The sequence below is a fragment of the Pantherophis guttatus genome, chromosome 1, assembly GCF_059756535.1.
Source record: "Pantherophis guttatus breed Tessera chromosome 1, ASM5975653v1, whole genome shotgun sequence".
In the NCBI taxonomy this organism is placed as follows: domain Eukaryota; kingdom Metazoa; phylum Chordata; class Lepidosauria; order Squamata; family Colubridae; genus Pantherophis; species Pantherophis guttatus.
Window position 1 is genome coordinate 93497511 of NC_142063.1, and position 23918 is coordinate 93521428.

General features: G+C 38.1%; 1 protein-coding gene across 1 annotated transcript; it reads left to right on the forward strand.

The window, feature by feature from the left end:
- Positions 1-1263: 1263 nt before the first annotated feature.
- On the forward strand, positions 1264-23638 carry RCN1 (reticulocalbin 1). Its single transcript, XM_034417172.3, has 6 exons — positions 1264-1967; positions 9359-9552; positions 10994-11172; positions 13373-13433; positions 18541-18740; positions 19769-23638. Exons 1-6 carry the CDS (start codon positions 1726-1728, stop codon positions 19874-19876), a joined length of 984 nt encoding a protein of 327 aa, XP_034273063.1. The 5' UTR covers positions 1264-1725; the 3' UTR covers positions 19877-23638.
- The last annotated feature ends 280 nt before the right edge of the window (positions 23639-23918 follow it).

Here is a 23918-nt window from a genome sequence, read left to right on the forward strand (position 1 = left end):
TTTCTTCCCCCCACCCTTTTTCTCCTCCCTACTTCCTCTTCCTTTCTCCTTCTCCTCCTCTCTTCCTCCCTCTCTTACCCTCACTCCTACTCTAATTTCCCTTCCTTCATCCCTCTCTATTGCTGTATCCTTTAATGCATATGGACTACTCAGAGGGCTGAAAAAGTTATTTTTGACTGGTCCTCGCACTTTTGACCAGTCCTCAAACTTACGACTGTCCTCACATTTTACGTTTTTTGCCCTATCTTATCACCATGGTGAAGAGAAGCAGTTGTGAAATGAGTGACATGGTTGTTAAGAATGCTGCACGGGCATAAATGTGAGGATGGTCATAAGTGTGCGGACCAGTCAAAAGTGCCAGGACCTGTCAGAAATGACTTTTTTCAGCCCTCTGGTTAGTCCTTTTGTGCATATGGACTACTCAGAGGGCTGAAAAAGTTATTTTTGACTGGTCCTCGCACTTTTGACCAGTCCTCAAACTTATGACTGTCCTCACATTTTACGTTTTTTGCCCTATCTTATAACCATGGTGAAGAGAAGCAGTTGTGAAATGAGTGACATGGTTGTTAAGAAAGCTGCACGGGCATAAATGTGAGGATGGTCATAAGTGTGAGGACCAGTCAAAAGTGCGAGGACCTGTCAGAAATGACTTTTTTCAGCCCTCTGAGTAGTCCCTATACACATAGCCATGGCCGCCCGGTCACATGACCAGCTAGCCACGCCCACCAGTCACATGACCTCCAAGCCACACCCACAAAATAAGCCACGCCCACAACGGTGTCCCTCTTTACCAATGTTAAAATCTGGTCACCTTATTCATTACCAAACTAGGTAACATCATCAGTGCTAGACCTAGCTTATCCTAGCACTGATGACGTTGCCTAGTTTGGGTAACAAAACGTCTGCAAGAAAAAACGACCAAGCTCAGAGAGCACTAAGGAGCCCTCATTTAACCCTGAGCTGCCAATATTCTCCTTTATTGGCAAGGTGGTTAGATATTATGTCTGACGACATAAGCACGAATTTACATGAACTCAAGGCAGTCTCCATGATACGATATCCATCAAGGCACAAACAGTCAGAAGCGACCGAGGAATATCCTTCCCAGATGAACATGACTAGCTGATGAGGCTGAATAACTATACAGCATTTCTTCCGGGGAAAGAAATAAGAGTAATAACACGTTGGCGTTGGGAATCTTTCCCGCTGGAATCTTTTCTTTCTTCAGCCCGCCTCCTCCCGCCAGTTTCGCAATTGGTCCTCAGAAGAAACTGGAGCCGCCTTGCAAACGTGGCGGTCGGGCGGCTCCACCTTTCAACTTAGGCATCTCCTCTTATCCAATCGCGCGAGGCGTAGCACGCAACGGCGCGGAGCTTCACCCGTTTGCAACCGCGTTGCTGACTGGCTGGGAGTGGTGGTGGTGGTGGGGGGGGGAGGAAATCCAATGACCAGTCCAAATTAGGCCATTCATAGACGTCTTTTAAAAGCCAGGCTTTTGCAGCTGGACCAGGATTTGTACAATGGGGGGCAGGAAAAACGGGTCGACCCCGCGTTGAGCCTTTATGAGCGCGTGGCGCGAGAGGGGCGAGATCCGCTGGACTGGGAGGCAGCCCAAGCAGAAGACACGTGTTAGGCTCTGCAAAGTGAAGGAGGTTCCCCTCTCGACGTGTATCGGAGACGCGAAAGTTTCATCGGAGACAAACCGCCCTCGGGCCGGAAGGAGCCATGAGCCTGGGAACAACTTCCAGCTCTCTCACGGTGGGGCTGATGCTAGTATTGTGCATCAACAGGTCCTTGGGCGTCCCCACTTTCAGAAAGGAGAGAGTCGTTCGTCCCGATCCCGAACTCGGCAACCGGCAACACGAAGATAACCAGAGCTTCCAGTATGATCACGAAGCCTTTCTGGGCAAAGATGATGCCAAAACTTTCGATCAACTCACCCCGCAGGAAAGCCAGGAACGGTTGGGGTAAGACGGTCCTTATATTTTACCAATACTGGAAGGCATAAAAGGTCCCTCGTTCCTCGAGGCAAGAGGACGTTCTTGGGAAGGGGGATTTGGAGATTTTCTCCAAGTAGGTACAGAGTGAAATAATAGTATTTTGCACGCCGACGGAGTTTAACCACTGTGCTGTCAAAGTTTAATAGTCTTTTCTCTTTCCTGATAAACGATTTTCGGCAGCGAAAATCAACTCTGCAAGAGGCGAAGAAATTTCTTACTATGATGCCTTGGTAACGTGGCGGGAGGGAAAGTTCCCATCAACGCCTTGAATGGAAAATCAGTTTCATTCCTAGATCATACAGTATACAGAATTCTAGTTTTATATGGGAGATTGAAGTCGAGGATCAGCTCATTGAAATGAAAAGTATTCTTGTAGGAGAGGTTTTCTTTCTCTTTTTTAAACTTTTGGAGGGTGACTTCCTTAATTTGTTGCAGCACAAACAAGAGTCTTTCCTGGGTGAGAGATCTACCCAGTGCATGACAATTATGTATCTTGTGTTGGCGGATGCATAATTGTGGGATGAAGGGGTTAGGTTTACAGAGTGGGACTCGACATTATACACATAGTCCTCGACTTACAACAGTTCCAGTTGTTAAGCATCCAAATGTAAATCACGTGACTATTCGAAGTTACAACGGCACTGAAAAACGTGACTTATGACCATTTTTCACACAGATGACCATTGCAGCATCCCCATGGTCACGTGATTTACATTTGGATGCTTGACAACTGGTTCATATTTATGACAGTTGCCGAGTCCTAGGGTGACCCGATCCCCTTTTGCAACCTTTTGTCAAGCAAAATCAATGGGGAAGCCAGATTCACTTAACAACCGTGTTACTAATTTAGCAACTGCAGTGATTCTCCTAACAAACATGGCAAGAAAAGTCGTAAAATGGGACAAAGCTCAACAAATTTCTCACTTAGCAACATAAATTCTGGGCTCAATTGTGATAGTAAGTCAAGGACTACCTGTAGTGCAAAACCTATTGTTTTGCAACAACAACAACAATTTTTTTAAAAAACATTAGAGTTGGCTGAAAAGATTGCGAAAATAAAATCTGATTAGGTGTCCACTTCCAATTCATGTTGCGGCAGGCAGGATATGAATAGACAAGTCTGACTCTTAAGAAAAGAAACCTAGCAACTAATAAGAATTGGTGGAAAGCATTTCAATGGTGTTGGATTTTAAAAAACAAGTTGAAAGATCAAAAGTGAAATAGTAACACCATAACAGAGCATGTGAACAGTTTGCTCACCAAAGGGTGTCACAGATAGGAGGAAGTCAAACCTACAGTCACATGGATCCCATATATTACTCTCTTCTCCAAGATACTCAAGTTTAATCTTCCCATTTGATCTTCGTGACAAATCTGCTGATTAGAGAAACCAGAGAGATAAATTTGAGATTACCCTGTGAACGAGAATATTCTCCAAATTTATACTCTTCTATAAATGGAATATCTCTCTTGTCTGGCCTAACTTTGTAATAAACTTGACTTTTCTGTCTGAGGCGGGCAGAGAGAATTGCTTTTCTCTAGGCAAAATACAGTCTGCAATGGCTTCCCATATAACCTAATTTTTCTTCCTCAGTTTTTTATCCCATTTAACATCCCCAGACCTGGGATGGGAAAGTATTACAGTATTATTACTATTATAGTAGTGGCCAAAATTGTGGAAACCTTTTGGGAAAAGTGTATTTTCTAAAACTAGCTAATAACACCACTTTTTTTTGGAGTAGTACCATAAAATTATATATCAATGGAAAGATAATTTAATCAAGAATGTAATGCAATAACTTTTATGAAGGATTTGCTATTAGAATAGCAGTTACAGTATAAAGAAGAACAGTGAAACAGGTAGAAAAAAATGAGATATACAAAAATTATCACCATGTCAGTTAATACTTAGTTGGGTAATCTTTAGCATTAATTACGGTTTTACAACATCTTCCCATGGAGTGAACCAAGTCTTTTAGTTCTGCAGTTGTTATAATGTGAAACCAAGATTGAATGATTGCCTCTATTAACTGGATTTTATTGCTGGGTTGCTTCTGACTAACAAGTTTCTTTAGTCGGCTCCATAGATTTTCAATTGGGTTAAGGTCTGGGCTATTCCTAGGCCATTCCAGCAGTAGAATATGATTATCTTAAAACTCAAAAAAAAAGTGGTGTTATTAGCCATCAAACCTCAAAAATACACTTTTCCCAAAAGCTTTCCACAATTTTTTTTTTGAATTTTTTTTAAATTTATTTTTAAAACATAAAACAACATATTTTTGGAGCAAGAGTTTGGCCTGGTATAACATAGGTATAAATTCCCAATTTCATCGATTAACATCCTAAATCTAAACCCAATTTTTGTCATCCAATCTAACATCTTATTCTAATATTTAAGATTTTATTATGTAGTCACCCTAACCCTTAAACTTCAAATCCAAACAGCACTTTATAGTATTCATTTATCATTTTAAAACAATCAGTATTTCATGTATTTTCTGTACTTCAAAGACCCAAATCAAATCAATGTTTCTTTTAAAAGGTTTCCACAATTTTGACCACTACTGTATATGGCCATTGGAGGGAGCAACAAATGTTAAAACATGCATAATGTCATGCAAATGCTGTAGCTGGTGTCCTGGTGTGAATATATTTTTATGGCATTTGTATGAAGAACATTATTTCATGGTGTCATTTGGGGATTTTTGCTGTTGGCTGAGGAAGTTGAAGTCAGCAGTTGAAGTAAACGAAAACTTTGATTTGTGGGTGGGTTTTTCAAGATGTGGTGTTAGTGAGGGGAGAGAAGGCCTTTCATTCCTAAGATTGTAACCCTCTCTTGAAGAATTGTCAACTTTTATTCAAAATAGCTCTTATTGATGTTAGTAGAGCCCCCTTTAAAGTCTAATTTCTAAGATGGAGGAGAGGAGAAGCAAGTGTGCATAAATGAATAGAATAAAGGTGTGGGTGGGCCTGGCAGTTGTGTCAACACTGTGTTTTGGTGATGCCTACCTAGGATGTGGTCCAGGACACAGTTGGTAGGGCTTCCATGTTTGATGGAGCAACTTTAGACTTCAACCCAAATAGTGTCTCCAGTAACTGGGCCCAGAGTTTGATAATGTCATTGGATTTTTTTGTCATCTGGTTATCGAGATGGGTCACAGGTAAAGGTGAATCAGCTGATTTCTGTCCTCTTCAGTCTGACATTCCTTCTATGCTTGGTGAGTGCTGTGTGTTCAAAGCATCCATACGGTACAGAGAAAGCTGATATGACTCGCATCCCTGCTTGCTTGAACCTGGAGGCAGGTGTAGAAGACTTGGTCTTTTGTTAGGTATCTGAGGGGCATTCTAAATTCTGTATGCCTTTTTTGGTGCAGAACAAATGTCTTACTTCACTGACAAAGAAGAACAATAGTCAATCTCTCCCACCAAGTGGTCTGTTAAATTAGGATTTCATTTGTGTATAACTATACTTTGGGTCATGGGAACCTCCAGATGCAATCTGTAATCCAGATACAGATCTCTTTTCTGATGTATATCCCTCTCTATGGGGAAGGAAGTTGGAATTTGTATTTTGGCATGTTAATTTGGCTTAGGCAACACTCCACAAAACTTGACTTAAGTACCTTTATGTATGTTTATGTGGGGAAAAAAATGTGATCGGTACTTTTAAAACATGCTAAATTATCAAATCCCTACAAATTCAGTAGTCAGATATCATCAGTTGGTGTTCAAATTTGACTCCTGTTGGGTTAATGTATGTTTACTTTGCTGTCACTCCATTTCTCTTATTTCCTTTCTCTCCCCCCCCCCAAATCACTGTCTGAGGAGTGGCTTAAAATGCCACGTAGGTTTTCTTGGAGAAGGCACGAGGGATTATTTCCAGAGAATGAGAATCTCTTGCATACATTTCCAATTCTTCTTCTTCTCCTCCTGCCTGATCAGACAACTAGTTGAAAGCAAAGGCAGAGTGAAATGGGGAGAAAGACTAAGAAAGGACACGGGTAAAGACAGAGACTGTGAAATGTCATTTGTTTATAATGCAACCCTTCCTCAAAAAATAGATTGCAGGTCAGTCACAATAATGCAATATTTTTTTTTAAATGTAATCATAGTTTATGGAGGTAAAAATATCAGAGAAAATATTTCTTCAAACAATAATGTTATCTTAGATGGATAAGGCAGTGTGGTAGAGTAGTTAAAGTTTGGGATTCATACTGGAAGTGTGCTCAATGATTTTGGGCCAGGTTTTTTTCCAGCCATTGTGCCTCACAGGTTTGTTGCGGTTGGGAACAATTGTAGGAGAGAGGGCTGTGTATATTCTCTTTGTGTCCCTGGTGGAATGGAGGGATATTGGTGTATCAGATAATTAAAAAATTACCAAAGAGATACACAGTTTAAAAATAAAAATCTAGTTTATATATTTGAAGGAGGACATTATAGTACAGTGATGGCTAACCTTTTTGCCATCGCGTGCCAGGAAGGGGGGCGGGGGAGGTTCGCGCGCGTGTGTACCCACACCCATAATTCTATGTGGGCTATTTTCACCCTCCCCAGATGCATAGAGAGGATCTGGATCCAGGTGAGAAAGAAAAACGGGCCTTCCCTACCCATCCCAGGCCCTCTGGAGGCAGGAAACAGCCTGTTTCCCTACTTCTGGTGGGCCCAGAAGGCCCAAAAATCAGCTGGCATGCGTGTCGGACTGAGCTGGGGTGCCCACTGATATGGTTATGCATGCCACCTGTGGCACGCGTGCCATAGGTTCGCCATCACAGTTATAGTAGATACTGAAGTGTATCATCTGCTGTCATGCAGATTACATCTGCATTGGGGATACATTGGGGTTTTCCAAAAACCCTTACTCCCATGACCATAGCTGGAGGTCCTTGACTTACGACCATAATTGGGACCAGAATTTCTGTTACTAAGCAAAGCACTTATTAAGTGACTCACACCTGATTTTATGGCCCTTTTTGACATGGTTGTTAAGTGAATTATTGCAGTTAAGAGAATCATCTACACATCATGTGGAGATGTGGAGATGTTGTAATGGTTGTAAGTGAGAAGATTGATTGTAAGTCACTTTTTAAAGTGCTGTGGTAATTTCGAATGGTTGCTAAACAATCGGTTGTAAGTCCAGGACTACCTGTAGTTTCCTAGTCACTTGATCTGCTACAACTGTAGTTGCAAAACAACCTGTTAGCAAACAAATTAGCTAACAAACTTGTAAGAGGGCTATTTTACATCTTAGTGGAGATAAAAGAGACTCCGGTGGCAGCAATCAGGAAAACTGAGGATAAGCTGCAGAAGGTTTACACATCTTGGGGCCGACTACAAATTGTGAGTGGTATCATTTGTTACATAAGCAGAGGTAGCAGATTGTTTACCTCTAACCGTATGGTTATCTATGGGTTCTGTGTTTGTTCAGTGGTCTCTTAGAAACTGTATAGAGCAGGGGTGTGAAACTCAAGGCCTGCAGGCCAGATCTGGCTCACAGGGTGCTTCGATCTGGCCCACAGGGGCCAGAAACAACGAAGGACCGGCACACGGTGCCTCTGCCAGTGAAAACGGAGCTCGGGAGGGCTGTGCACGGTTTCCCTGAGCTCTGTTTTTACTGGCAGAGGACTGCAGGAGGCAGTCACAGCTGAAAATAGGGTCCAGGAGCCCGTTTTCATGGCAGAGCTCTCAGGCCACCACAGGTGCCCCCAACACAAATGATGTCATGCTGGCCTGCCCACCCTGGCCCCCTGAGGTAAAACACAACCCTGATGCGGCCTTCAATGAAATCGAGTTTGGTCTAGAGCCACATTTTTGGTGAAAATCAGTTTTCATATGCTCAAAGATCAAGGTCCTATTTAATCACTTTGTAAGATATAAGACCCAAATATTTTAATCCTCACAATTCATAAACAAGTCTGATTCACAAAATCAAAGGTTTATTGGAGATAAAATGAAGAAAAATAAAAAGCGGTTGCAAGCACGGCCTCTTAGACCCTTCCCAAAGGGATTGAGTTCAAAGAGCGCAAGAAGCGGTTTTCAAGCTACACATTTTATACTCCTACACAATGCACACAATGCACACCAAAGAAGCCCTCCCAACTCCCCTTTATTCTCCTAAGTCATTCTCCAAGTTGGACCCAGTTTGTGGGGGCAATAAACTGAGTTTGTATAAAATATACAAAAGTATGAAGGCTATTGCTTAACGCACTGTAAGCCGCCCTGAGTCTCCGGAGAAGGGCGGCATATAAATCAAATTTTAAAAAAAAGTTATTTTATACTTTAAAAGGGTCATCTTGGCAATTCTTGTCTAACAACGACCATCTTATCATGTTTACTTTTAACTTCACCCTGGGTGGATGTTCCTTTTTTATTCACTTTTATAAAAGAACAACTTATTATTCATTTCCTTCAACTTCAGTTGCTCTTTGGCTACCACGCCAGAAGAATGGAAGAGCTTTCTGAGCCGACTTACTGCACTGTTTCTTCTTATTTCCTGTTTTCTCCTTTTTTCTTTTTGTTTTTGAGTTTTATGTTTTTTTTCTCCAGACTTAGGGAGCACAAAAGGGAAACACATGATGATATGAGAAACATCATGTAAATGCTGTGACTTGCATAATTGTGTCAGACTTTGGGATGCCCATATATTTTTGCATCGTTTGTGTGATGACAAAATGCATGAATAGTCATTTTGACATCAACATAGCTTTCCATGGATGCCTGTGTCTCTTAAGTGTTGTAATACTTTTGACTTTTATCTCCCCAAATAAGATTCTGTGTAAATGTGGAATTAAGCTGCTGTTTATGGTGGTATGATCACTATACTTTTATGCAGAATAAATTATACTTTTTAGGTGTCTTTCTTTGTGCTCTGATATGAACACATAGTATATTTTTCTGCAAGAGTGGAAATTCTGCTCCATATAACATATATTCATAATTGTGGTATCAGTGGTTACAGAATCCTTCCTTGATGGCAGTAGATGAGGGAATTGTGTTCTAACAGACTTGAAAATAACCATATTGGAAAGGCTGTGGTAAAGGATTGGATGGATTGCTCAAGTATATTTTGCTATAATTCAGATACTGATTTGGATATTTGTATATGATCTGGAGGACAGATATGCATGAAGAATATGTTGGTTCAAACAGCAGTGCTAAACAGCAGAGATAAAATGCATCATGTGATCCTTAGATAGGTATCATGCTGGTTCCCATTCAGAAGATTCATTTTAAGCAAATGTATTTGTACAAGGTATGGCAATTTGTAGAACAGTTACCTAGGATAATATGGATAGTAATGCAAATTCTGAAGAATATTTACCAAAATTCTAATTATCTGATTACTTTTCCTTTTATCTCAGCAAAATTGTTGATCGGATTGATGATGATAAAGATGGTTTTATCACAACAGAAGAACTGAAAAATTGGATTAAAAGAGTACAGAAACGTTACATCTTTGAAAATGTGGCTAAAGTCTGGAAGGATTATGATCTCAATAAAGACAATAAAATTTCATGGGAAGAATATAAACAAGCATCATATGGCTACTACTTAGGTAAGAAAATTCTAGACATTCAGCTGTATTTGTTTACATTTATCAGCTATATAACTGAACCTAATTCATATGCAACAGAACTGGAATGAATGGTGGATGGATGAAAAATTAGCCTAATAACTAGGTAGTGCTAAAAAAATACCTAAGACTAATATAATTCCCATAGTGAATTAAGTTCTTGGACTTTTGGAAAATATTGGAATAAAAATACTCACACACACAGAGCACAATCATCAGCAGTTCTGAATTCTAGCATTGTTTCTAAAAAGGCTTATGGAACAATTTTGGATATATTCCTTTTTGGTTCTTTTCCAGAGTAGTATGACTGGAAGTAAAGTATTTAGTAAAGTATTCTCTGATAGGAAACAACAGCTTAGTTCAAACCTAGATCCTATCAATCCCATTTTGGCATTTTACATGTATGATAAATTTGATATAAAATATATCTGAGAGAACTTGAATGCTAAAGAATATCTGAAATTTTGGAGCAGAAAAATTCCAAATCTCCCTGAAGTACCCTGCTTCACTTTCTCCGTATGAAAAGCGAGCCTTGTGTATATTAAATAAGCCAAGGGCTACAGCCAGGCTGCAGGTTATTCATATTTGTCTTTGATGTATTCAAGATTAAATTGCAAGAAAGCAGAAACTCACTTGTTTTGTAAATATAGGCAGACAAGATGCACAGGTAAGAAATGATTACAGAAAAGAAGAAATGCATTTGTCAATTTAATCTAAATGTAAATGAATCACTAAATGGGACTTTGAATTCAGTTTTGAGTTCCAGAGGACATGGGTACCATTAAAGAGGGTGGGTATAGCGTTCCTATATCCTTTGTTTCTGACTACATGTGCTTATTCAAGCATATCAGTTTTCTGGCCAACTTGGTGGCTCTGTGCACATTGTTAAAAACAAGTAAGATTCCTATGTATAAAGTGTATATGTCAAAACACAAATGCTTTTGGGTGTAAAGAAAAAGGGACTGCTTGGGCTATTTTCATAATACCATTGTTTTGAGGACTAAAATTTTAATTAAATCCTCTTAAAATACCTTCCTTCTGTTTAAAGCACATGGAAGCAGCAGCTGCTGCAACACTGATAGTATATATAAGGATGGGAAAGGGACGCAGATACGTAGCTTTGTCAAAGAATCTCTCTAGTAAATACAAAATGCTATGGTTTTTTATTGTGGGTTAAGAAAAGAATTAATTTTTTTATTTGAAGAATATGGAGCTATAACTGTATGTATATACAACAGTAGGTTCAAAAATCTAGTGGAGGAATTCCCATAAACAGAATACTGTACTGGATGTATGTCTTATGTAGGAGAGATTTAGAGATTTAGATTCTAGCATAGCATTCCTGGATAAAACACTCTGGTGTTAATTATTCCTGCAATTTTAGTTTGGTTCATCTTATTTTAATAATTTCTTTTTTCTATAGAGCATTCCAAAGAGTTCCAAGATGTCACAGAGCAACACAATTTTAAGAAAATGCTGCCCAGAGATGAAAGAAGATTCAAACAAGCTGATCTGGATGGTGATTCAGAAGCAACTCGTGAGGAATTCACTGCTTTCCTTCACCCGGAGGAGTTTGAACATATGAAAGACATTGTTGTTCTAGTAAGCTATGGCAAAGCTACCTTTATTCCTTTGGGCTTCCCTTTTATTACATCAGTTTGAAAATGACTTTCTCATTTTTCAAGGCAAGGTTTCCTAGACAGTAATTACTGTTCTTTTCATCCAGAAGGAAAGCTGCTTTTAGGAATTAGGCTGCTAAAAAGTAGCCTCTCTCCAGTGGTGAAATCAGAACCAGTTTGCTACCGGTTTGCTGGTCGCGCATGCGTGCCGCGCGCCAAAATGAGGCTTGGGAAGGTAAGTAGAAACGAAAGGGGGAGATCAGCTGTGCCGCGCAATTTAGCTTCACAAGAAAACAGGATTTTCTGCTTTCTAGCAAAGATAAACCTCGCAGCAAAGCTGATTTCCCCCTCCTTCTTCTACTTACCTTCCCAAGCCTCCTTTTGGTGCGTACTGCGCATGCGCAGCACGCACCAAAAGGAGGCTTGGGAAGGTAAGTAGAACAGCAGGAGGGGGAATCAGCTGTGCCACACGATTTAGCTTTGCTAGAAAGCAGGAAATCCTGCTTTCTAGCAAAGATAAACCCCACGGCACAGCTGATCATCGGAAATACTGGTTTAGAGGGATCAGTAGCTTTTTAAACTGCTGGTTCAACCAAACCAGTAGCTAATTACCAGTTCGCCCGAACTGGTAGTTTTTATCACTACCGGTTCACCTGAACTGGAGCAAACCGGTAGCATTTCACCCCTGCTTCTCTCCCAAATTTTGGTGATCTCTTTTATATGTTGATCAATTCTATCTGAAGATTGTTTAGTAGTAAGGTGGCAAATAGAGTCATAGACATGGACCCATTTTGCCATGAATATTGCTTTATTGAAGTATTCAACAAATCCTTGATTTTATCACATACTAAAGCAACAATACTGAGAAAAAATGCTTGTGTTAAACGTTTTAAAGTGGCATCCATTGAAAATCATAAAAATGCAAACTTTGTGTTTTGTCTACATTTTGCCTACAACGGCCAACCCTTTGCCTCCTATTTTTGATACATTACAGGCCCATTGATGCTTCAGTGCTACAAAGCCGGGCTGTTCTCACAATCCTTCAAATTAGCTGTAGAAATCAGGGTGTGGCTGTTTACTATGGCATAATTTTACTTTATCAGAAACATAGGCAGTGCCTTATTATGGTATAATTCACATACGTTAAGCATCATTTATCGCGTACTCAATTAACCACGATTAAATCGTTGGCTAGTTTCACACTATTATATTTAACAAAATCAAATAAACTAGTGGTTCTCAACTATTTCTTTATCACAGATTCCCTTTAAATACCTTTTGTGGCAATGAACCATGGCCCCAGACCACCAAGACTTAACTCAAGATTTAAATCGTAATAACATTTCTTCAAGCCTTCACGGACCCCTATGATGACATCATGGCCCCCTGGGGTCTGCAGATCCCAGGTTGAGAACCTCTGAAATAAAAAATATTCCAGTGTGTGATATCAAGCTAGGCATAGTCAGCCATTGGCCCAACTAAGTGATGTCAAGACCAGTTTTCTCCGGTCGTCCAACTGTTGACTGTAGTTTCCAAAATTCCCTGGTTTCCAGGCTTTTCTTTTTTGTTGTTGTTGAGATACTGAGATTTGGGCTTAAGCTCTTCCCACAGTATGTACTGAATCAGAGGCTTACTGCTGTTTCTGAGGCTTAGAAACTGTATTTGCTATTCCTAACTTGGAACCTTACAATATTATTAGTCATATTGATTTATTAAATGACCTGATATTTAATTGACTAAGCAATCTTTGAAAGTTCAGGTATTTTTATATATATGATATCTCCAGAGAAATATTACAGAAGCTCCTGTAGCCAATTCCTGTGTATAAAGAAGATTCTAAGGTAAAACATACCTTGCATGTATGTTCAGGAAAAATATTTAGATAATATAACATTACATTTGTTATATGTTTGATTTTAAAAAAAGGCTCTGCTGCTCTTGGTGTAAACAGTATTTCCCAGACTGTACCTTTCCAAATATTTTAGATGTCAACTCACATAATTCCTAGCAAGCACTCAATAGGCCAAGCTGGCTGAAGATTATGGAAGTCCAAGACCACTGGAGGGCTTCACATTGGGAGATGCTGATGTAAAAGGACAGCTGAAAATGAAAGATTTATAAGCAGTTTGCAGAAAAAACTAGGTATCTTTATACTGACAGCTTGTTTCCTCTTATTGTGACAGGAAACACTGGAGGACATAGACAAAAATGAAGATGGTTTTGTGGATCAGGATGAATACATTGGTATGCCATGGCATGGAGAATTCTACTATTTATTATAAATATGGTTTCTTTTAAAATAAATATGTGATTTTTACTGAAACTTTTAAAGTGAATACAAAGTAATATAATATAAGGAAGAAAAAAAGCAAAAAGCTCAAGAAAAGAGAAAAACTGAATAAAAATAGAAAGAAGGAAAATATATATAAAGAATCATATTCCTCCTTTCTATAATTTATCCTCTTGAATCCTCAAAGACATAATTCAAAAGCTCATTTTTATAATTTCTTGTAAAATATCCATAAGATAGTTCTACTCACCAATAATTGTAGATAATATCTTTTCTCTAATCAAAGAAAATAATTCAGCCATTTCAGCAAAATATGTTAACTTCGCCAATAATTCTTCCATTATGGACAATGTTGAATCTTTCCATTTTGGTGCATATATTAATCTCATCACACTAATCATATATTGAAATAATCTCCCATGACATTTTTCTAACTATTCTCCCATTAGTCCTAAATTATGACTTCAATTGAAAACTGGTCTTTAACATCCTCTATATCAAAGTTTGTATTTGAATCCATTTCTTTTAGCTTTTATTCATGTCCACCAAACATGATAAAATGTCCCTTCATGTTTACATTTCCAACATACATTTGAAGTGCTTTTATATGTCCTAGACAAGTGATGGCTAACCTTTTTGTCCTTGCGTGCCGAAAGTGCACACACACGTGCACAACAGCACACATGCGCATGCCCACACTCATAATACAATGCACGCACGACACATCCCCTGTGCATGTGTGCACCACCCCCTGCACGAGCTCCCCCACACCCCCCGCACTCCCCCCGCCCCCTCTGCATGCCTATGCTGTCACAGGTGTTATATGTGCCTTGTATGCAGCTTTATTCCTCTCTAGCTTTTATCTCCATTGTTCAGTGATGCATTTCCTGCCTCTCTAGGATTTATCTCTATTTGCTCCTATGAGGCACTTCCTATTCCTGTTGGATGTATATACAGCTCAACTGGGGCGAGGGCTTGCGTGCCGGCAGAGAGGCCTACATGTGCCACCTGTGGCATGTGTGCCATAGGTGCGCCATCACGGTCCTAGACAGTACATTATGTCATGTACTAATGATACATCATTTAATACAAATTCTCTTTTAGATCAAAACACAGTATAAATTTCAACTTTTAACCACATATTTTCCCATCGATCCATCTGTATATTATAACCAAAAGCCTTGACCTGCTTTATCATACATTTTTTAACTTATTTTTCATGTTTCAAATTTCAACAAGCGATTATGTATTTTTAGGAATTACATGTTCATTTTTATTTTTATTTTTATTTTTTTAATTTTGATTTATATGCCGCCCTTCTTCGAAGACTCAGGACGGCTTACAATGCGTTAAGCAATAGCCTTTAGACTATTGTATATTTTATGCAAAATCAGCTTATTGCCCCCACAAACCGGGTCCTCATTTTACCTACCTTAGAAAGGATGGAAGGCTGAGTCAATCTTGAGCCTGGTGAGAATTGAACTCGCAGTAATTGCAGGCAGCTGGAAGCTAAATACTACCTTTAACAGTAGCATTAGTCTGCTGCGCCACTCAGGCTCATTATCAGTACCCAAATGTATTTCAAGTTCTATCTTACTTTGCTCCATTTTAAATCTTTTGGATAACTATAAATGGGGAAACCATTGACAATTATATCCTCCTGCTTTTCATTAGCCTCTTGATTTCATTTTAAATTTGCCTTAGTAGTTTTCTAATGAGTTCCAGTATGTCAACTAGTATTTTTTTTTCTGCCTATTTTCTTCCCTTAACTTATACATTTGTTTTAAATCTTAACTCCTACAATTTTCTAAACTTGTCGTCTTTTATTCAATACCTCAAGAACCATAATGAGCAAAAATGGAGACAGTGAATATTCTTGTCTTATTCCTTTTTGAATCTCACAAGGTTTTGTTATTTTCCATTAACAATTGTGTATGCTTTCTGAGACATATAAATCAATCTTATATCTTTAATAAAATTATCGCCAAGTTTCATATGTTCCAGAACTGTAAACAAACAAACAAAAATTCAAATTATCAAAGGCTTTCTCTCCATTTGGAATATCAATGCTTGTTTTTCATTATGTTGTTCGAAGGTAGCCCACAATATTCAAAACATTTCTAATATTATCTAATAGTTGTCTTTTAGGTATAAATCCATATTGTTGTTCATAAAAAAAATCCTGTAAAATAAATATGATTTCTTATGACCAGTTTGGGTAGTCTCCCCAGTTAGAAACTGCACATAGATTGGTAGTGAGACTACACATTCTGTCTGTAAGTACTGGGCATCAGTCGTGTTCTTTCTTAGAAATTACCTGAAATCTAGATGCAAGCCTAATATTGTATAGGATTTTCGTGGATAAAAGCCCCAAATCGTATTCAATATTCATAGAAACTGGAAATCAGCTAAAGAGCTCAAGTGTCTTTGTTGATTGTGCATCAGCATTTGTTCAGAAGTACGATAAACACACTTGATAAGAAAGACATCATCTGGCTTTTGACTTCCTATTGTCAGTTTAGGGAAAAGAATGTTACCATGTCCTTACTTGTTAAGCAACTCAGATACAGGTAGTCTTGACCTTTTGTTTAACAACCGTTCAAAGTTGCAACAGCCTCAGAAAAAGTGACTTAGCGACGATCCTTAAAATTACAATGTTTAGTATTATTGCAGTGGCTTGCAGTCAAACGATCATGGTTTGTTACCTTTTCAGTTGGCTTCCAACAAGCAAAGTCAATTGGGAAAGCCAGATTTGTTAATAACACTGTGATTCGCTTTTTTCTCGTTTTTTACATGTTGGAAAAAAATTATTACTATTTTTTTACATTTGTGGCACATTTTAGTTCATTCTGAGCCTTAGCTTTCCTAACTCATTTTTTCCGAGTGTTGTTTGATTTCCAAGTCGTCCTGCTTTTTCAAAGCAACATTGGTTCCTCTTTGGAGTACTTAGTGCTCAGGGCAAAGAAAAGAAAAGGAAAGTTAATGAAGAGGTACCGGTACTTCAAATGAACGGATATATCTAAAGCCTCACTAAAGACCACTAAGTTCCACATAGCTGACTGTTGTTTCTCTAAAATTCCTGGTGCTTTCTATTCCTTCAGCTTGTTTGATTCTGATGTTATCCACAGAGACTTCGGCTGGCAGAAAGAAAATGCAAAGTTGCTCTAGGCTGTTTTTCTAGTCAGCCTTCTAAAGGTAGCATAAAAGAAAGTGGTTGGATTGTGTAACAGGAAAGTGTGACTCTTCCAACTTCTCTCATCTTAGAAGATATTTAGTAGGTAAAAAAAGGGATCAGCATTCTCCTATTTTATTAAAAAAAAAGTTGTTTTCCACCAGACAAAAGATGCAAGAAGATAAAACAATACTAAGGCTTGTAAATAAGCCTGCTGAAGTAGCATAGGTTTAGCAGCGTAAACCAAAGTAGAAATTGTTTAATTTTGAAGATGTGGTGAGAATAGAATCTTTTAATATTTGGGAAGCAGCAGAAAAGGGCAACCATGGCAGCAGAATTACAACTCTACTTGTTTTATACATGCAGCACACATAAAGTGGGCAGGACAGGTAGTTCTCGAGTTACGCCCACAATTGAACCTAAAAGTTCTGTTGCTAAGTGAAACATTTGTTAAGTGAGTTTTGCCCCATTTTGTAAAGTTAGTAACAGGGTTCTTAATGAATTGGCTTCCCCATTGACTTTGCTTGTCAGAAGGTTGCAAAAGGTAACAACATGACCCCAGGATACTGCAGCTGTCATAAATATGAGTTGCCAAACATCTGGATTATGATCATGTGACCACAGGGATGCCACAGTGGTCATAAGAGTAAAAAATGGTCATAAGTAACTTTTTTTCAGTATCATTGTAACTTTGAACAGTCATTAAATGAACTGTTGTAAATCAAGGACTACCTGTGCTGTAATCCCAGTTGCAGACAATATCTTGATTTTGTGTGAACTATTTTATATTCTAATATACCGTGCAGAAGAAATTATCTCTAAACAAATGCATTTATAATTATATATTAAATGACACTTTTCCCTTATCAGCTCGGCCTCTTTCATATTATCTGATGACTTAAATAAAAATGAAGCCCACTTTTTTTGTTTGCTATAGATACGATTATATCATATATCAGAGCAGCAAATAAGGAGAAAGGTGATTTACAGAATGTGTGAAATATTTAAGCATATACATGGATTTTTGGGTTGTCCTTCAAGTAGCAGTTACATTATCAATTCAAGAGCAGTAAAATGCTGCATGATGATAAAAGAAGTGTGACGCCACCATGCAAATAACATAAGAGCATATGCAAAGTGGATTCTGAGAATCATTACACTCTTCCCCCCCCCTCCCCAATCCCTCCTATCTGGTGCAGAAGTTCACATCTAACTCTTGAATTTTTAACTGGCTATAAAACAAATTTTCTCCCATCTTACAAGCTGAATCCAATTTCTGCAAACTACAGTCAGTATTAATGAAGATGTAGCACTAAACCACAAGAAAAGGAAATGATGGAAAATTATGTTGTGAGATATAATTGCATGGACCACTTCTAATACATTTACCATAAATTGCCTACATACGGTTCATATGATTTTTCCAACCTAGTGTTCTTTTAATGTTGGTTTCTATGAGTTTTACTGTCTCCAACTCTTCAAGATCAGGTTGATAGTTGTTTTTCTTTCTTTTGCAGAGTATGATTCTCCTCCCCCCATGAATAAACATATTATAAAAAGTTTGGATTTAGTAGGTCCTGAGTTATGGGGATAAAGAAAGGGGGTAATTAAAAAAAGCTTGAAATTATCTTTAGCCTAACAACTATCTTGCTAGTCTTGTACATCTATTTAATTTTAATCATTGGACATCTGTTATAGAAGCTTCATTGCAAGTTTATGGTCATGATTTATGTGGTTTTATTGGTTGGATTTTCATACCGATACTTCGGGTGACTATAATGCATTTGATTTTGTATAATCATGAATTATTGGGAAATATATTTGTATAGAAATATACATCTTTTCTCTAGTACAGAATCTGAGTTTTACATACTATTTCTTGTTTCCAGCTGACATGTTTGCACATGAAGATGGGGGACCTGAACCAGATTGGGTGGTAACAGAACGTGAACAGTTTGCAGATTTTCGAGATCTAAACAAGGATGGAAAAATGGATAAAGAAGAGATTCGACACTGGATTCTTCCAAAAGATTACGATCATGCACAAGCCGAAGCAAGGCATTTAGTTTATGAATCAGATGCAGATAAGGTATTTAGTGCTTCCCCCGCCCCCCCAAAGGTGTCATGTTAGCTTATTGGTTTGATTCTATTTTGCCCAACCATAAATTTAAGATTTAATAATTCTGGTAAGATGTTTATTAAAAATGCATGATTTGAATGAGTACTTTGATGTCATTAGCTAATCTTTCAGAAAATGCTTGAAAAAAGTATTACAGTAAAAAAAATGTAAAACTGTAAATCTAATGTGGATTTTTAACATTTGTTCTAATCTAAAGAGTGTACTTCTACCCCCAAATATTGCTTCCGATACAAGTTAAAATTTATGGGTGTTTTCTTTAAATTAAGGAAGCGAGATTTAAGATTATTTTTTTTCACATCAATAATTTATTTTTCAAATTGTTTTGGTATTTTTGCAAACAAATGCCTACTGACACCTCTTTTTGTATATTGTTCTTTTTATATGGCCTGAAGCATTGAGGCCCGCATATAGGCTTTATAAATAAAGGGATTTAGAGAAAAGTATGAATAAATACCAATCCAAGTTCTTATACCAGAGTTTGGATTTTTAAAACAAAGAGGCGCAAAATTGACTAGAATGGAACATAGCTGTGTATAGGGTCCCTTCTAAATCTTCTATTGATCTTCTGCTGAATCTTTGGTACATTTGCAGGTCTCAGAGGAAAGTAATACCCAGAAATACCTACAAAAGTAGCAGAATATAATCAATATAACCCAGTTGTCTCAGGATAACTAGATTACGCAGGTCAAATTTTCATCATGGAAACAAACTAAAGCATTTTAGAGCAACATTAAAAAGGGACTGTTGGTATTTTTACAGCTTATCTGCAGCTAATTATTGTCTGCATCTTATGATTTTGAATAATCATGTTTCATAGAGCCAAGTAATTTTGTATGAGAGTGTGCGTGTTTATGTGTGTACACACATATATACACACACACACACACACATCTTGTTTTTAGATATACATTAAAGCTATGTAATTAGAGCTGGATATTTGTAGCTGTTTCTCTAACCAGCTATTTTTTTCCTTGCAGGATCAGAAGTTAACCAAACAAGAGATTCTAGATAATTGGAACATGTTTGTTGGAAGTCAGGCTACAAATTATGGAGAAGACCTCACAAAGAATCATGATGAGCTATAATGTTTTTGGAAAAGCAACTACATCAGAGACTTTTGTCTAAAGTTGCCTGTAGATGACCAGAATAACAATGGTCATTATGGCAAATTAATTTTGCACCAGTATATACTTTCTAACAAAAAGCAATTCTGTTAATACCATTGAATGCCACAGATGTCACTTCTTCTAAATGCATATTTTAATGAATTCATTGTAACTTGGGAAGCGCACTTTCCATTTGTAGGTTGACATACTTTCACTTCAATCCTAAATATGTAACCTTGGATTTATCACTAAAATCAGTGAGATTTAACCTGTGAAACAGAGTAAGATAAACAGCCTCCCATCTTACTACTTAACATGTACTACATCATACTGTGTGTGGAGAGTTTAATAATTCAGTGCTTTTTCATGGTGTAGTCAAACCCCCATATTTCAAACAACATGGAGTCTACCAAATGTGTTGGGATATAACTCATCCCCAAACCACATGACCCAATGGTAGATGAAAAGCTTGGCTTTCATCCCTGCAATGTAGGGATTTCTTTGATGTCAGAATGTTTCAAATGTTTTATCTCATGTATAATGAAGTGGTAGAGTATCATATAAGGCTACATCACATGAAGTATACTATCATCAGAATGCATTGCTCAGGTTTTCAGTGATAGGTCTATACTCAGAACTAAGATCTCATCTCAGAAAGTTACACAACTCATAATGCTTTTGACAGAGAAATGATCTGTCCTGTCATTTCCAAGAGTTATTGCAAAGGAGCCATCATCTAGAACTCAGTCCCTTCCAGATTGATGAAAATGTGTGAATTTGGATGCATATGTATATATATATATATATTTATACAAAAGGCTCCAGTATTTTCATAATGAAGAAAATACTTTACATAGTTTTTCTAAATTTTTCTTCTGAGATGGGCAGGCATTCTAAGAGACTCATATTTTGTTCTAATGAAAGTTGCAGTGTTAAAACATTTGAAACATCTGAAAATTCTTAACAGCAGAAAAGTTGCTCATTTTCCATCTTCATTTCCTCCTTACAAGGAATTTTAATATGAAAGACAAAAGTACCACAGGGAAGGAGAATTTGTACACATCCCCTTTGAGTATTTGCTATCAGAGAAGACTTGAGCACAGGCCACTATCTTGATGTGGGATGTTGTGAGGTAAATAGCCACTTTTAGATTTTTGCTCTTGACTGTTAACTTATTCTATTTCGTATGGCATACAAACTTTTCTAGTATTTTTGCCTTTATGGACCAGAAGCCATGAACAATAAATACGTTGATTTTAAAATCTCAAAAGTGGTGATTAAGAAGGCATGCTAGGTCTCTGATGGCGAACCTTTGGCATGTATGCCAGAAGTGGCACGCAGAGCCATCTCTCTGGGCATGCCAACTGTTGCCCGTTGCTCTTCCGGTTTCTGGTGTGCATGCACTCGCGAAGACCAGCTGGTCTTTGCGTGCGCAGGAGCATCAGAAACCAGAAGAGCAACTCCCTGGTACTCATGCGCAGGCTGGGAAGCTGAACTTCCGGTTTCCGGTGCGTGCATGAATGCTGGCCAGCTTGTCTTCATGTGTGCATTAGTGCCAGAAACCGGAAGACCAGGTAACTGGCGCTCATGCGCACACTGGAAACCAGAAGCTCAGCTTCCCGATGCGTGCATGCACACCTGGGAGCTTCTCTTCCGGTTTCCGGCACACTCTCGCCGTACGCGCACACTCCCATTTCTGCACTTGGTGCCGAAAAGGTTCGCCAACACTGTTCTAGATGCTTTCTTTTCTAATACAATTAGTGACTGCCTGTGGGGAGGGGGAGCCTTTCCTGTAATATTTTTAATTCATTTTCTGACAAACATCAATCTGAAGTGAATGGGGAAACACCACATACAAGTTGTAGGCCGCAACAAGATAAATTGCAGCCTTTTCCAACTTGACATTCTCCACATGCTTTGGAATATAGCTCGCATTATCTACAGCATGAGGAGAGACTAAGTTGAAATTTATGAAGTTGTAGTCATAATACCTCTGAAGGCACCAGACCGAGAAATATTGGAACCCAAGCATTGTGGTTTAATCAATCAGTCATGGGTTTAATGTTATGTGAATCCAGATGATTCTGGAAAGCTATATTCCTGCAATGCATCGTGTCAATTGCTGCTGTTGTTCAGGAGTAATAGTTTTTATTCTGCATGGATGACAAAGATTGAGCTAGCTTCCCCTCCCCCCCCCCAAAAAAGGCAGCTGGCTGTATTATGGGAGGATACACCATGGCAGAAATGGGAAAGGGATTGCCTCAATAGCATTCCATGCCGCAATAGCATTCCATTATCCTTTCCTAGTGGAGGAGAAAATCTCAGGCAGTTATTGGGGAAAATGACACAGTTTGTAGAACAGGAAGTGAATGCACTGCCCTTATTAGCTGAAAAATAAAATGGCTCCTAGGCCTTGGCGCAATGTGTGATTTCTATTGGGAAAACCTAATCCCATAATTTACCTGGATACCTATGGATGACATGCAGGAATTCATACTTTACCTCTGCTGCCAACTAGTGGTCATCTAAATTATTGCAGCCCAGATATGCCATGTAGCAAATGCAGCATGTGATTAAAACAGGCTTCAATTTTCAGAATTTCCAAACAATCATAGTCTTTAATGATTGTATGGGATTTCTGGAAGCTGCACATTTAATACAGCTGAAGAACATTGGATTGGGAAGTTATTAATTTTTGGAACCAAAGAATAATGGGAAAAATGCAACAAAACTTATTTTTTTAAATACTTTTAAATTCTTATAAGTTAAATTCTTGAAGTTATATTTAGGATGTTAAAATGGGAATGAACAAAAATACTAACTACAGCAATCTTGAAGCATTTGATAATATTTCAGGATGCTTTTTTATATACTCAAGTAACTGTAAAATAGGCCAAGGGTGCTGGGTTTAAATTGAAACACAATCAGACCTTTGCTAGGTGATAAGCCTAAGCATAATCAATCAATCAAAAAGGATTTTAATGGAGCTTGACTGTTCCAGAGATGTTTGTCTTGGTAATATCATTAAAATCCAATTAAGATAAATGTTACAAAATGTTACAGTAATACTATGTCATATAGTATTATTTATCTTCTTAGTATGAGAAAGTATTAATTGCTGGCAACCATGATTCATTCCCGCAATATAGAAATCCATTTTGTGTGTTTTTCACCAGTTACTTCAGATTTTTTTCTTCATGAATGGATTTTTGTATCTGTAGGTTCTCTGTGCACACTGTTGATCTTCATTAACTGTAGTGGGAGAACTGTAGATCTTCCATTAACTAAATGCTTTTATTATGGTGATGTCATGACACACCAAAAACGCCTTTCTTAAATTCATAGAATGTTTTTAAGAATTAAGTTTTTGTTATTAGGATTTACCAAACTGCCTAAGTGGCTAATACTCATTGTCTTAAAGCCCCAGATGTGTCAGCCATTTCCAATCAAATTAGTGTTTCTCCTACAGGATGAAGAAAATACTGCACATACAGTTCTGTTCTTATATAAGGACTATCTCCATGCTTTTATACTGTGCTCTATAGAAGCCGAGCTTATTCTTACTGACATCATAATGTCACAGTTCATAATGTTATAAAGAGAGAGACATAACTCATTGTGATCACAGATAATAAGTAAACTTACAGTTTACTTTGGAACTTTTGTCCTATGTTTACTTACTTGAAACCCTGCCCACCCACCCCCCAAAATGTGTACATGGAATAAAGCTTCTGACATAAATTGCTGCAGATACAAAAATATTTCTTTATATAAATGTGTTGGGTGGGTGGATGGAAGGAAGGAAGGAAGATAGATCAATAGCAATAGCACTTAGACTTATATACCTCTTCACAGTGCTTTAAAGCCCTCTTTAAGCCGTTTACAGAATCGGCATATTGCCCTCAACAATCTGGGTCCTCATTTTACTGACTTCAGAAGGATGGAAAGCTGAGTCAATCTTGAGCCACTCAGAATTGAATTGGAGTGAGCAGGGAGTTAGCCTGCACTCCTGCATTCTAAC